At 33.0% G+C, this 14554-nt stretch overlaps 2 protein-coding genes across 2 annotated transcripts; both read left to right on the top strand.

Moving 5' to 3' along the window:
* Positions 1 to 9197: 9197 nt before the first annotated feature.
* Positions 9198 to 12514, top strand: LOC145796395 (protein NLP2-like). The gene is made up of 5 exons (XM_082881489.1): positions 9198 to 9404; positions 9557 to 10065; positions 10783 to 10833; positions 10952 to 11014; positions 12314 to 12514. The coding sequence occupies exons 1-5, from the start codon at positions 9221 to 9223 to the stop codon at positions 12512 to 12514; spliced, it is 1008 nt and encodes a 335-aa protein (XP_082737615.1). The 5' UTR covers positions 9198 to 9220.
* LOC145795527 (protein NLP6-like) lies at positions 10957 to 12315 on the top strand. Its single transcript, XM_082880190.1, has 2 exons — positions 10957 to 11879; positions 12033 to 12315. The coding sequence occupies exons 1-2, from the start codon at positions 11066 to 11068 to the stop codon at positions 12311 to 12313; spliced, it is 1095 nt and encodes a 364-aa protein (XP_082736316.1). The 5' UTR covers positions 10957 to 11065; the 3' UTR covers positions 12314 to 12315.
* Positions 12515 to 14554: the final 2040 nt, after the last annotated feature.

Raw genomic sequence — 14554 nt, 5'->3', positions numbered from 1 at the left:
AAGAAAAATCAATGGCCCAATAGCAATTAATATTCACATAACTACATCTCATACATATTATGACATCGTTCCTAAAATAATTAATTAAACGTTTTAAGATAATATAATATAACATTCCGGACAAAAATATAACATCTCCAAAGAATCGGCACCACTTAACATTTTTTTTTACTTATTCATTTCATATTTTAACATGATACGGACCCGTGGAGTGAGATGATTTGTTGTGGGACCATATGGACCATCCAATAATATCTGGCTTGGGCTGGGTGCCTTCAAGTCCCTCAATGGCCCATGGGATTGAAAGCCTTGCTTTGGGTCAATTTTCAATACATTCTTTGACCCGTTTGTGATCTTTCTTTGGGTCTTTATGATTCGTGGGCCCGTTTTCAAAGCCCATCAGAGAAAAAATGTATATAGAAAAATATTAAGAATTTAAAATATATTAATCAAATTTATTCGGAGTGTAGTTCACATTATATTAAATTTAAATTTATTCTAAATATATATTTTTTTAAAATATAAGTATATATTGTTGGACAATCTTCACTGTATTTAAGTAGATTAAATTTTGTTGTGTACTAAACAACAACTAGAATATAAAGAAATAAAGGAAATGAGAGAATTTGTTTGATTACAAAAATCAAACTAGAAATAAAACAAAATAAATAAAAACATATTTTATTTTGTTACAAAAACAAAATTAAAATCTGATTTAAATAAATAAATAAAACAGAATAATAAATTAAACAACTTATTTGATTAATTTCTTTGAATAATTATCTGATCAAGTCCAGTGTTTGACACTGTGTCCTTAAGACAGATTCGTCCTCTTCTCGGTGCTTTCAGAATTTGGACGTCTATCTCCCAGAATAAAATGATCTACTACAAACAATAGCAGCACTACAAATTGTTTGTCTTACGAACACACTAAGTGTTTACACTCTTTCTTACAAGAAAATAATGCAACAAAATGAAGAATGAATTTGTAGAGTTCTTAAGGACGAAAATAATGAATTTTTGGAATTTCACAAACATCAAATGAGGGTTGTCATATTTATAGATGTAATGGTGGCTGTAGATTTTGAATTAAACAGGTGCAAACCAGTTTGAACAGGTATGAACATATTGGTTTTGAATTCAAACAAATTTGAATCTGTTGGGTTCATAATTCAAACAGATAAAAAAACGGGAAGGGCCCTGTTTGGATATACAGTAAAACCGGACAAGTTTATTTCTGGTTTAATTTGAATTCTGGATTTTATTTTATCAAAAATAAAATTAAATTCAAATATTTTTGGCCCAAAAAGATTAGTATTGGGCTGAACAAGCTCAACCCAACCACACACCACGCACCCGTGCCCAGCCCGACCTATCGGCGACGGCGACGCGTGCGCGTGTGGTGGATTTTTGGGTCCAATGGGTCTAGCCCATAACCTCTCCCTCTAAAACACTTGGATACCCCTTGGGCACACCCCAAGTACCAAACCCATGCCTTATAAACCCATTCAAAACTTCCCACCAAATCAATGTGGGACAAGCCTTATTCAATACCTTTAAGGATTTTTCACCAAAACTCCATTTCCATGGAGCATACTTTGGCTTTAATTTCCCATTCACTCGGTAATGGTTTTGAGCAACCAATTATACCATGTGAATCACAACGCAGCATAGAACGCGTTACCACTTTGACCCGTGAAAATCGACGCACGGGGTCCACCTAAAAAATAAACCAAACTTAGGAAAAAAATTTGATTTTACCCAGAATTTTATAACCATTTCCAACAATTAGCATTTTTGTTTGGATAATGGCATAGAAATTGAGCAATTTAAAGTTGACAACCATGGGCTCTCATCTTCAGTGAAACGTGCCACATCTGATTGGTAAGTCAATTTGGTATAAAAATTTAATCATCATAGCAATACTATGAGGAGGGGAAAAAAAATGAATGAACAAAAACGTCATTACAAATCTAATCATATTATTTGTTTGGAGACTATGTTTGAATGACGAAAATTTCAAAAATTACATTACTACTAATGAGATTATTGTGTCCTTTTGATTCATGCTTTTGGTTTAATTATGGACTGTCTATTAATATTATAAGTTCATTTAGAGTAATGTGAAGTTTTTGTATATAAATTATTTTCTAAACTTTCACCCAAAAGAAAATATGAAGAGAGAGAAAGGAACACGAATCATGAAAAATACAAATGCAATGTCCAATAAGTTAATTGTGAGCTTTTACAACAAATAAATGGAAATACAAATTTTGTTATCAATAACAATCTTGCTTGGAACACAACAATTTTTATCATATTTTCTACCGTCTACTCATAATTGAAGCGAAACTCACCTCATATAATTGTATGAGTTTCACTCTTGTTATGAATAAGCAATTAAAAGTCTGATTGAAAATAGTGTGCCTCCAAACTTATTCTATCACACACAAAAACATAATGAATTTCTTCACCATACCATGAATGTAAAAAGAAAAACCCTAGTGGACACATGAAAATCATAAACAAAATACTTCTAATGAAATTTCATCCTCCTCCCAATCCTTCTTTCATCACCACTATCCCTCCTTGAATTGCATCAACCACCGTTATATTAACTTGAAATGCCTTGGAAAGAATATCGTCCGAAATCATTGGTTTCGATCGAAAAATAATGTTAGTCACCGTGATAACACTAGGTTTTGGCTGCTCAACCCAGCAATCGCGACAGCACTTCCATACCCAACATTCCTTTCAAAGTGAATGAGTCCTACTGGAAACACAAACACATCATCCTTTTGAAGAACTTTACTAATAAAACGGTTTTCAGGGTTGGAAGTGACAAAGCCGACCTCGAGGGTGCCTTCGAGGACGGTGAAGATTTCGGTGGCACGAGGGTGGGTGTGAGGAGGGTTAAGCCCCCATGGTGCATAGTCAATTCGGACCATTGAGATGCCGAGAGTGTTGAGATTTGGAATTTGGGCTACAGTGGCTCAGGTGATGGCTGAGCCCTGTGGGTTTGATGCGTTGCCTGGTATGTTGAGGCCCATTAAGGAGAAATCTAATGCTTGAGCTAGCATGGGGTCTTTGCATACCAAGCCATTGACTCTAACTGTGACAAATGAACCAAAAAACAAATTGAACAATACAACAACAAATAATATACATGTGTAGTTATTATAATTTATTTTTTGTGTGAATTTAGTCATTGTAATTCTAATTGTATCAATTCTATTTTTGAATTTAATCTAATTTATACCCTCCTTTAAAAAATTGAACTAAAATCAAATGACAAAGTGGTTAATTCACTCTCCTCAAAGTAATGGAGTTGGCATCCAATTTAAAATGACTCATTTCTTTTTTGATGGATTATTTTGCTATTGATTTCTATTTGATTGCTTAACAATACCGATTGCACTAAACTTGCCTCAATATGAAAATTAAAAGTAAAATTGATATAATTGAAACTAAAGAAACATATTAACACGAGAGTTAAATTAGAGAATGAGATCCTCTGTTCCAAATATTTATAATTACACTACCTAATTATTTTTCTATTAAAAATTAAATATATGTAAAATTATGTTACTGTATAATACACACAAAAATCAAGAGAGCAAAAATTGATCAGAGCTATCAAAGTCAATAACAGAGATTTGATTTCCATCTTGAAAAATGCCTTTTTTTTTTCTTTTTTTTTCAGTTTTTGTAACTACTAAAACTAAGAAATATTAGTGATACACACAAATGCAGAACTTAGAGCTTGAGTGTGGAGATGTGAAAAGCAAACATGGGTTGGGAGAGTTGGATGATGAAGTTATTATTTTACTTGTCTTTAATTTTAATGATTCGCCGTCCTAGAAAACAGCAGAAATCTGCATAGGTACTCAACTTCCCCAATTGGCCACTTTTATTATTAGTAATAATTGGTTTGAGATTCTCTATTCTTCTGTCTCATAATACACAATTTTCTTAAAATTATTATTTTGTGTATCCAATACACCATATTGACACGATAGTGTCTTCAAATATTTGTTTCCCAAATTCCCACTATATTTGTCCGGTTGAGATTGTGTTAGATAGAGGGAAGCATGAATTTTAGGTTGAGAGGATCTTCGTCTTTCTTGTTTCCCTTCCTCGATCCATTTGCATGGACGAAGGATATGATAGGAATTCTACATGTTTGGTTGCTGGTTAAATGGATTAGACAAGTCTTGTCCTTTTATTTCACATTTGGTTTTACAACTTGAAAATGGTATAACGTTCTAAGATAGGACACTATTCTTGTAAAATATAATAAGTGGCATAGGATAAAAAAATTTATGAAACAAAATAATTAAGCATATAATAATTTCATTTAATCTCGTCCCTCTTAAGCATAGGATATGAAAATATAGACTATTTTTCACATTCCTCTCTTATCTTTTGGGACTCATTATCCCACCGCTTATTTCAAAAATAACTTTATTCTCCTTTTATCTTGTGTGCCAATTACGCGTGACCTTCTGATACACAACCACATAAATATAGATAATATAGTGATTAATTCTTTAATCAAAATAATCAGACACACCTTGAAATTAAGTTAAACTTAGATCAAATAATGAAAATTAAGATAAACGGCAATGAGATTACAAAAATTTCTTCTATTTTTTTTTTTTTTTTTTGAAAAAAAAGGTCTTAAAAAAGTTGAAGAACATTTCTTGGATTGAAGACAAGCCAGCTCAGTTTTTGAGTCAAAAGGCAGAGATGATCACTTTTGCTTAACTTATTGTTAGTTTTGCAATTTCTTTTGCATTCCATCTTTTTTATAATTCATCACCTCGACATTTAGTATTAGTTGGTAGAATAAAAATATTTTGAAAGTGATTGTGCCTGAGTTAAATCTGATTTAAATATTTTGTATTGTTTAGTCCTTTATAAATCCTCCAAATGGCAATAAAATTTTTATTTTTAAATATATATATATATATATATATAATTTGTTTTTCTTTAACATTTTTCTTGTTGGAAATTTAAAAGAGTTACAATTTCAAAACATGAAGAAAAGCCCTTGGTACTTTTGCAAAACAGAAGCAGAATCCGAAATACAAAAATTTATTGTAGTAAACCAAACAACACTGTTCTGAAAAAACAAAACAATATTTATAAATAATAGAAAAAAAGATTGAAACTGGAAAAATTGAAATTGTATAACTTATAGAAAATATATTGTAGAATAGGAAAACAGATGAATGATTAAGGCTATCATTTGATGCTATATCCTTGAGACAAATTCATCCCTCGCACTGGTGCTTATGAATTTTCGAATGCTTATCACCTAAAATACATTGATCAATGCACACTGAAGAAGCACTTCTGTTGATGTGTTCAGTGAATCAACTGAGTTGGGCTGATTAATAAGTTGTTCAAAATTTCATTGGATAATTTAGTAAGTTTTTATTAAATATATTTAAGTTTGGCTTATTTATTAGTCTAATTGAGTTGAGTTTGAATAACTTAAATTTTTATAATGTATATAAACTCATCAAATTATCAAGCTAAGTGTTATTTATCTTTTTAGTCTAATTGAGTTGAGTTTGAATAACTTAAATTTTTATAATGTTTACAAACTCATCAAATTATCAAGTAATAAGTGTTCAAATTTAAATTGAAAATATGAAAGGTATAGGGCAGTGGGCCATAAATTTAATTTTGAAACTTTGGGGGCAACAACTCCAAGATTTAAGTTTTTAGGGCCATAAAAACAATAATAATTTAAAAGATGATATTATTTTAACCTATGTGTCCACTATTTCACCTATTTGTTCAGTGTCACCTATTATTTTTTTATTTAAAAACTATTTAATTTGATTTTAAAAAAATGACAAAATTAAGCCATATATTTTTTTATATAAAAATACAAAATATCAACACTTGCCATTTAATAAAAGGATTTTTAAATTGAAAACACAATAGAATATCTAAAAAAAATTCAATTAAAAACGTGAACAGAATATCTAAACAAATTGAAAATACAAAGTCTTACAAATTACCAAGGGTGCTTGCAGTTTGGCTGTTTGGTTACGGCTAAATGAACTTCAAATCTGTCATCCGTCCAAAACTAGAGAGATTGAAAAAAATCAATTCGTAACCGTCCGCTCGTTATTATGCATCTATAAAAAATGTGATCAATTTGATTTTGTTAATTTAAATGGATCGAAATATTCGCTGAAGCTTCATTTAACATTGGCTAATATAATCTTTGTTTGGCATTGGCTTTTTTAGCCGACTTTTTTATGTTGGGATTTTTTTAGTCTAACTTTTTTAGTCTTGTTTGGTTTGGCTTTTTTGGTTTTGTTTTTACTTTTATGAGAGAAAAAATATAATGATTATGGTTTAGATGTGACATTTTGTCTTATTGACTTATGTAGCCAATTTTGTTTTTTTGTAGTTTTTTAGCCAAAAATCTAAAACCAAACGAAACTGTAACTAACTTTTTGTGTTGGGACTTTTTTAGCCTCGTTTGGTTTGGATTTTCTGACTTTTGGACAAAAAAAAGTGTAATAATTATAAGTTAGATGTGATATTTTTTTTATTAATTTATTTAGCCTATTTTATTATTTTGTGCTTTTTTTAACTCAAAAATAATAGCCAAACCAGGGTTAAGTATCCTAATTTTTTCGTTTTGGCTTTTACCTATCTTAAAAAATAAATAAGTAAAAAATAATAATCTAACAAAGGGGGACTTAAGAAAATATTGACTTGACTTGTTATTTATTTATTTGTAGAGAGTGAATGAGCTTTTTGAACTCCTCGATGGAAAAAAACCTTTGAGCGCAACCATTTTGAAGTCTGACCCCTTTTGTACCCAATTTGAACCATAGTTGCTTTAAAAAAATTGTATTTAAACACCATGGTTGGGACTGGAAATGTAAGAACCCACATTTTTCATCTTAATCATGTTCATGAGCATCTGCATGATTATGGTTTGTTAAGCTTGCATGTGTATGTTCGTGACTTGTCCTGCTTAAGTGAGTGAGATCCATGCCTTGATTTGATACCTTTGTGATTTGTCTAAGTGTTATGTGCTTGTCTAAGTTATGATTAGCCGATGTTATTCCAAGCCTAGGTTACGTTACGCCTAGATCATTCCAAGCCGAGGTCATCCTCAGTCTAGAGGTATCTTGGAACCCCTTGTTGACCTCCGTCCTTGCCTTGCCACATTAGCCGAGATGTTACCTTGCACCCAAGCGATCTCGTCCTGGAGTGGTACGACCTAGGCCGAGGTGTGGCGCATCTAGGCCAAGATGTGGCACAGCTTAGTCAATTGTTGTCCTTCCTAGCCGAGGTCATTGTCACCTTAGTGCCGAAGTCCTTTTGTTAGCCGATGTCACCCCTTGCCGGAGTGCCATTCCGTGTAGCTTGTTAAATACGCCTTGTTATTAGCCGATGTCATTGCCTTGTCAGGAAGCCCATACCGTTTTGCTTGTTGAACACCCTTTCACCATGCTTTGTCCAGTCTGTCAGCCACCTTTTCAGGGTGAACCCAACCAGTCGCCGCCACGTGTCCCAACAGAGGGGATTAAGCACAGAACCGAGTGAGAGCACTTATCATTTTTAGTGTCATAACCTTGCCTTGTAGAGAGAGAAACTCTAGGAGAGAGAAACTCTAGGAGGAAGAAGGAGTTCTAGAGTGAGAAAGTAAGTCTTCAAGCTTGATTCCTTGAGATCAAACCGTTAGATTCGTGTTCTAAGGTTAGATTCTTGATCTACTCATGATGTTCCGTGTGTTCATGATATCGCATTGCATGATCGGATATGATTTGTAAGCCATGCATCGTCTTGAAATTCGATTTTTGAAAGAGAAAATGACATTCATGTGTTCTTCAAGAAAAGTCATGTTTTGATCCGAAAGCTTTTTGCCTAGACTCGTGTTTTGTGTTTGTTCTTGCATGATTTTCAACTATGGGTACCCAGGTCCATGTTTTCAAACCCGTAACATGAAAATCCCAGATTTGTGATAACAGATTGTGATCGAACATTCATATTTTCCATGTTTTCATACTCATGTTCTTCATATTCATCAGCAGAGGGAAACCCAGAGTTTTCCGACCTCTTTTCCTTGCATGTGGCCCTCGGGAACACACCTCGGCGGGGAGGTGTGGAACCTCGGCCTGGACTTGGTTGGTGCCCAGCATGTTTTCCGAAACCATTTGTGTACATACGAAACTTGTTGAAGGTGCATTCAATAGGCTTTGCCATGTGTTTGTAGGATTTGGGCTTGTCTCGACCCCGACGTTCGAAGAAACTATGTGAGTGGTATTTTTAATAAAGCTATGTTATACTTGTTTTCATAAATCTCGTCTTGCCTTGTTTTGAAAAGTACTTGATCTAGCATGAATGACTGTCCCTACTTGTATATTAAGCACTATCTTGTTTTGATGACATGTCTTGAAAGTCCTTAGTTGCAGGGGACTATAATGCAACTGCACTCTTGTCTTGAAAGTCCTTAGCTGCAGGGGACTATAATGCAACTGCACTCTTGTCTTGAAAGTCCTTAGCTGCAGGGGACTATAATGCAACTGCACTCTTGTCTTGATATGTCGTCGCACTTGTAATATGTAGATGTAATAACATCCAAAGAACTTGAAAGGCCGGCAATGAGCTTGATTTCCCTCTTGATTGTAAAGTATGCTATGTATTGTTTTGAAAGAAATCTTGGATATCAATCATGCAAAACCTTTATTTCTAATATCATTCACTGAGTATCCAAGCTCACCCTCTCTATATATATGTAGGTGATGAGCAAGAAGGCAATGAGGCCTAGGCGTGTAGCCGATGTGTTTTTGGGTGCATTGCCGACGTGTTTTGGATTAGCATTTTGTACCATCTTGAAGATTATGCTTCTTAGCTTATATTTCTTGTGCACTTGTATATGTCGGCTTGAGAAGCCTTTTGGTCAAGATGTATTTTGTATCTCATTCCCTTATTGTATCTAAGTTGTAAGACCTTGTAAAAATGTATGCCATTCCATTTGACTTATGCACTGCTCTTATGGACCACCTGTATGTTGATTTATCGCTTCCGCATCTGTGAGCCCCGTATATTATACTCTAATTGTGTGTGGATTTTGTAAGTCGGCCTTCGGTAATCTCGGATTACTGGCCATCACGGCACCAAACTACTAGGGGTGGTTTGGGGGCGTGACAGGAAAGTCCCCGATTGATTTCTCAGAAAAATGGCCGACGCACAAGAGGAGGAATTTTTCTCGTATTTATCTGACGATTTCAAGGAACATATGTACAAGGAACTCAAATGGTCGCCCATATGCTTTCCTTCTTTTGCAACATATTGGGATGGAGTGGTTTTCTGGAGCCGAGAAGACGACGAACCCCAACGTCCTTCTACTCTCCCCGATGGCGGTGAGTTACTCCTATCTCTTTTTCTTTCTTTATTATGATTATTATTTTTAGATTTCAATATTTATTTATTTATTTTATAGTTTAGTCGTTTCAAGTAAATTTAAATCAATAATGTTACCTTGTTTTGAAATCAATTTGTTTGTTTTTATCAGATATTTCCAACTTAAACAAGATCATCAGAGATTCGATTTACAGAATTACATCCCATTGGCCTGCTTTGTCGACGCTAGTTCAATTTTGGGCACCCATAACAACAAAAGAGGGCCGGTCTTTTCTTACAACTCGAAACCAACCTTTCACTCTAATATCATTTTTGGATCCACTTCGTATTGAAGGACTTTGTGGGTATAGGATGATCTGTATGGATTCTAAATTTGACATTGATTTGGATGGGGGGAAGACTTGTGAACAACACCTTCCTCTTCCTGGCCGAGTGTTCAAGCATCAATTCCCCGAATCCACTCCTAATGTGGAGTTTTACTCTATCACAGAGTATCCACAGCGTGACCATGCACTACGTTGCGGAGTCCGAGAATCTTTGGCTTTCCCAGTCTTTGAATCTTCTACCCAAAGGTTTGTTGGCGTAATTGAAGTAGTGACATCAGAGAAACACCTTAGTTGTAACAGCTATTTTGGGTACGGAATATATAAAGATTTTGAGGTTAGTCCCCACTCACTCACAAATTGGCATTTTCAATATCTTGTTAATATTGATTACTGATTACACTCTCTCTCTTAGAACATCTACAGTGCTGTGGTGTGTTTGTTTGTGTAATAAGTTGGTGGGGGTTTGCCTGTTCAAAGAGAAAAATAATGCTTTAACGCAAGTGTTAAATGCTCTGTTAAATTTGTCTTGTGTTTGTTAACTATGCTCCAAGGGGTTAAAACACAAAAGAGTAAACCACATTCTCATTTTTCTAGATCATAAATGTGTTAAAACACTCATGTTTGGATGGAAAGAACAATTCAATGACGCATAATAAGAATCTTATGTCAAGTCTCTTTCAGTTCGTTGTTTGAATGTGTTCTAAAATGAGAGTGCAATTCCTAGTTCGGTTCCCGAACTAGAATGACATTACTACACTAAGGTAGTGTTTTGTTGGTTGGAATGATTGTAGGCTTGAATAGAATGGCTAGTAATCTTTGGCTTTCCAATAAAATGACCATTCTCCTAAATTGGAGAATATGGTGATTTCATTTCCAAATTTCCAATGTATATTCTTTCTTTTTTATTGAACCAAACATGATAATAGATATTACAATGGACTGAATTTTTTCCATTATAGAGTTTTTTATATGTGTCCTTTTATTTGCAAAATATTATTCTACATTTCAAAGTTTATGAGATTCCTCAGTTGCGTCTTTCCATTCCCTGCAGAAGTTTGGTTTGAAATGTTCAGTTGTATTTGATCACGAGGCCATGGAATTAGTAAGTGGCAAGCTATAATGCATTGTCAAAATTGGTTTAGTTATTTTTTTTTCTTAAATTAATAGGGTGAGGAATATTTGCTCACTAATACCTGGATGTGATAATACTTTCAAACTAGGATGACGACAAAAATGAAGCTCATAAAGTTGCCTTCGATGAAATCAAGAATGTGTTGAAAAGGGTATGTGATATTCATGATGTACCTTTTGCTCAGGCATGGGTCCCATGCAAGATGCGTTGGCTATGCAGGGCTCTGGTTGATAGTGGCATCCTTCATGCAAGTTGTTATTACAAGAAAGATGACTATGGTGAAGATGCTTTTCATCGTGTCAGTTCTTTTTTTCACTTAAAGAATGGGGTGGGGGTTGTTGGGAGAGCACTTTTGTCCACTAATATGGTATTCTGCAGGGATGTAACTCAACTTAGCCTAACTGAGTACCCATTGGCACACTATGCACGACAGGCTAGATTAAGCGGTTGCTTCGCAATATGCTTGGAGAGCAATTGCACTGGAAATGATTTTTACGTGCTAGAGTTTTTTATGCCGATGAGCAACAATGCCAGTGAAAACACACATACCTCATTAAGGAAAATATTGGAAACAATGAGGAAAAAATTTTCTTGTCTTAGGGTTGCTTCTAGAGAGGAACTTGGGGAAGAATTACATACTGAAGAAATTAGTATTCAAAATGGTGAGAAACTTGATCCTGTTCAAATCCCCCAAACCACTATATCTTTGCCTCAGCTGGAACTCTCACAAAGTGAAGTTGAGGTAATGCAAGTGGATTCATCAGATCAACAATTAGTGAATGCCATAAATACTGGAAGCAATGTTGGCCGTACAGAACATAACAACTTTGCTATTACTTGTACGCAAGAGAAAAGCACAGTAAAAGTGTCAAAAAGGAAAGGCAACAAATCTAGAGGCACAGTAAAGACGTCAAAAAGAGATGGCAACAATATCGGAGTTAAAATTAACATTCCACTAGAGGATATCCTACAAAATTCAGAATTGAGCCTTGAGAATGCTGCAAAAAGCCTCAAAGGTATGCTTGCACCTTCTTAAATTAAAATGTAATTTTACTTGTGATGTTGGTAGTTATTTCAACTAGATGGACTCTTCTGGTAGAGTATATATTGAGCTTTTTGAAGAAACAAATAGAAAGTGAGTTCTTTTATTTTGATTTTTCCTTTCGCAGTTAGCAAATCTACATTGAAGCGTGTATGTAGGACTTTTGGTATAGAGAGGTGGCCACCTCGCAAGATAAACAAGGTTGGTTGCTCTCAACTCGATGAATCTGCCTCGTGTGTTAATTCTGATCATCTGCCTTCTACTCAATCCTCGGCTACTATTGTTCACACCGAGCCACATGATCAAATGATGCAAGATGCGAATATTGTGATTATAAAAGCAAAATATGGGGTAGGTATTACAATGAAATTTTGGCTGTCTTTGTCATCAAGATTCGTACAGTTGTAGCAAGAAGTGGCCAAAAGGATAAACTTAAAGGCTGGAACTTATTATGTCAAGTATGAAGATGAGGACGGTGAGTTGATTTTAATAGGTTGCGATGAGGACTTGCAAGATTATATGCACGATTCTAGATCGCTGGATAGAAGTTCTATTGTGGTATTGCTTGAGCAAAAGTTGCCAATTACTGATTATAAAAAAAAAAATTAAAAAAAAGAAAAAGTTGCTAATTACCCACAGAACAACTTGAACCTTGCTAAATAAGCACTTCCGGTTTAATTCACTTAACCTAACCTAGTGAGTGTTTGGGAAGTTGTTATTTTAGTAGGGTGTTTTAGTGTTTGACTATTTTAGTATGTTAAAATTTTTGTATTTAGAAAGATAGATTTTTTTGTAATTGGATGTGATGTTTGTGAGAGAAAAAGTGAAATGATTATGGGTTTGATGTGACATTTTGTCTTATTGATTATTTTAACCTATTTTGTCATTTTGTAGATTTTAAATCAAAAAAAAAAATGTTTGCTAAACACCCCTAATGTAGGTAGTTATCGTGGTTTCTTTTATTCATTTGCAAATTTACTTGAAGATGTGCATTTGTCCCATTGGTTATTACTCTACCTAAGGGGGTTTTTTTTTTTTTTTAAATTTTTTCTCTCAGTGATTTGGTGGTAATGTTTCCCCAAAGATCAGTACTAAAATTTTAAAATTTGAGTAACTTACAAATGCATCTCTTGAGATTTGCTTAAAATATAAATTGTTTTCTGTAATTTGAAAAATTACAAATATCTCTTTGTCAGAATTTTTTATTTAACAGAATTAATTGAAAAAGTGAAATTTTTAACTGTTTATTTATACAATAATGAAATTATTTGAATTATTAATTGAATAAAATTTTAACATTATTAAAAATTGTTAATTAACTTAATAATTTATTAATAAAAGGATTTATTTGTTTTTGAAATTAAAAACTTTAAAGAGTATAATATAATTTCTAGAATCACAAGAAATAATTTATAATTTAAATAATTCTCAATAGGAGTGTTTATAATTTACCCTTATAATTTGTTTATTTTTATTTTGGCTAAGGTTTGTCTCCAATCCACGGGTGCAATCCAAGTTGGGGCTGAGCATAAGGTCAGTGACCCAACCAACTCAACACTGACTTTATTAAAAGAAAAAAAGAAGAAGTGTAATTATGTCAAAATTATAGAATTTGTTATATATATATATATATATATATTTAAACGTAAGAAAAGTTAAGTGTAATTTACTCATTATAATATGGTATAGGGTAAATTCTAAGAGGTTGGTTTAGTGGGTTCAACTTGAAATTTATGAGTGTGTTCTTTTTAAGTCTCAAATTCAACTCTTATTAAGAGCAATTCGTTCTTTGGAGTCACGCTTGCGAACTCTGTTTGAGATTTATCCGATCAACGTGAAGGGGATGCTTTGCGTGGGTAAGTTAGTCTGGATATTTGGTCTCAAAAAAAAATGGTATAAAGTATTAGTCGTAAGTTAGGCTGGATATTTGAAGTTAGCCTGGATAGTTGGTCATAAAAAAAAATGGTATAAAGTATTAGTCGTAAGTTAGTCGGAATATTTGGTCATAAAAAAAATGATATAGAGTATTAGTCAAGGTGTGTATAAGTTAGCCTGGACAATTAGCCATAAAAAAAAATAAAATGGTATAGAGTATTTTTCTTTGTTAAATAAAAGGAGGGAAAAAAAAAATTTTAGTATTATACACACTAATTTCTACAAAAATTCATACATAATGAATTGGTACAAGTGTGTCCTTAAAAAGACTCATTAAAATTATTTATAATTTTTAAAAAATGCCACTATGCATTTTATGTATGAATTTTTTTATTTATAAATCATCTATCTATATATTATTATAATTATAAAATATTGTCATCCTATTAAGATTGAAAATTGCAATTCTTTTTTCTTTTCTTTTTTTTTAATTTTTATTAATACGTGTCACAATATGATTGGTCTATAAATTAATTTTATATTCTTAAAATAAAATTTTAAATTTGAATTCTTACTTAAATACTGTCATTATAATTGGAATGTGATCAATTATCATTCCTTAAATCATGCATCTTTTATTAAATTATAAATAAAATTTCAAATTTAAATTCTTTTTCAAATTATATTATTATAATTAGAATTAGATCAATATTCACATGTGTCATAATATTATTAGTCTAAATGTAGTTTGTTTTAAAAATACGTGTTAAAATT

This window comes from Camellia sinensis, chromosome 7 (assembly GCF_055761805.1).
Source record: "Camellia sinensis isolate YWXY chromosome 7, ASM5576180v1, whole genome shotgun sequence".
NCBI classification, from domain to species: domain Eukaryota; kingdom Viridiplantae; phylum Streptophyta; class Magnoliopsida; order Ericales; family Theaceae; genus Camellia; species Camellia sinensis.
This window is presented reverse-complemented; position numbering and strand designations above follow the sequence as displayed.

Coding starts and splice junctions, on each gene's coding strand:
- LOC145796395 (XM_082881489.1), top strand. CDS start 9,221: ATGGCCGACGCACAAGAGGAGGAATTTTTCTCGTATTTATCTGACGAT. Junction 9,405..9,556: donor TTCTACTCTCCCCGATGGCG/GTGAGTTACTCC, acceptor TGTTTTTATCAG/ATATTTCCAACTTAAACAAG. Junction 10,066..10,782: donor GAATATATAAAGATTTTGAG/GTTAGTCCCCAC, acceptor CATTCCCTGCAG/AAGTTTGGTTTGAAATGTTC.
- LOC145795527 (XM_082880190.1), top strand. CDS start 11,066: ATGCGTTGGCTATGCAGGGCTCTGGTTGATAGTGGCATCCTTCATGCA. Junction 11,880..12,032: donor TGCTGCAAAAAGCCTCAAAG/GTATGCTTGCAC, acceptor TTCCTTTCGCAG/TTAGCAAATCTACATTGAAG.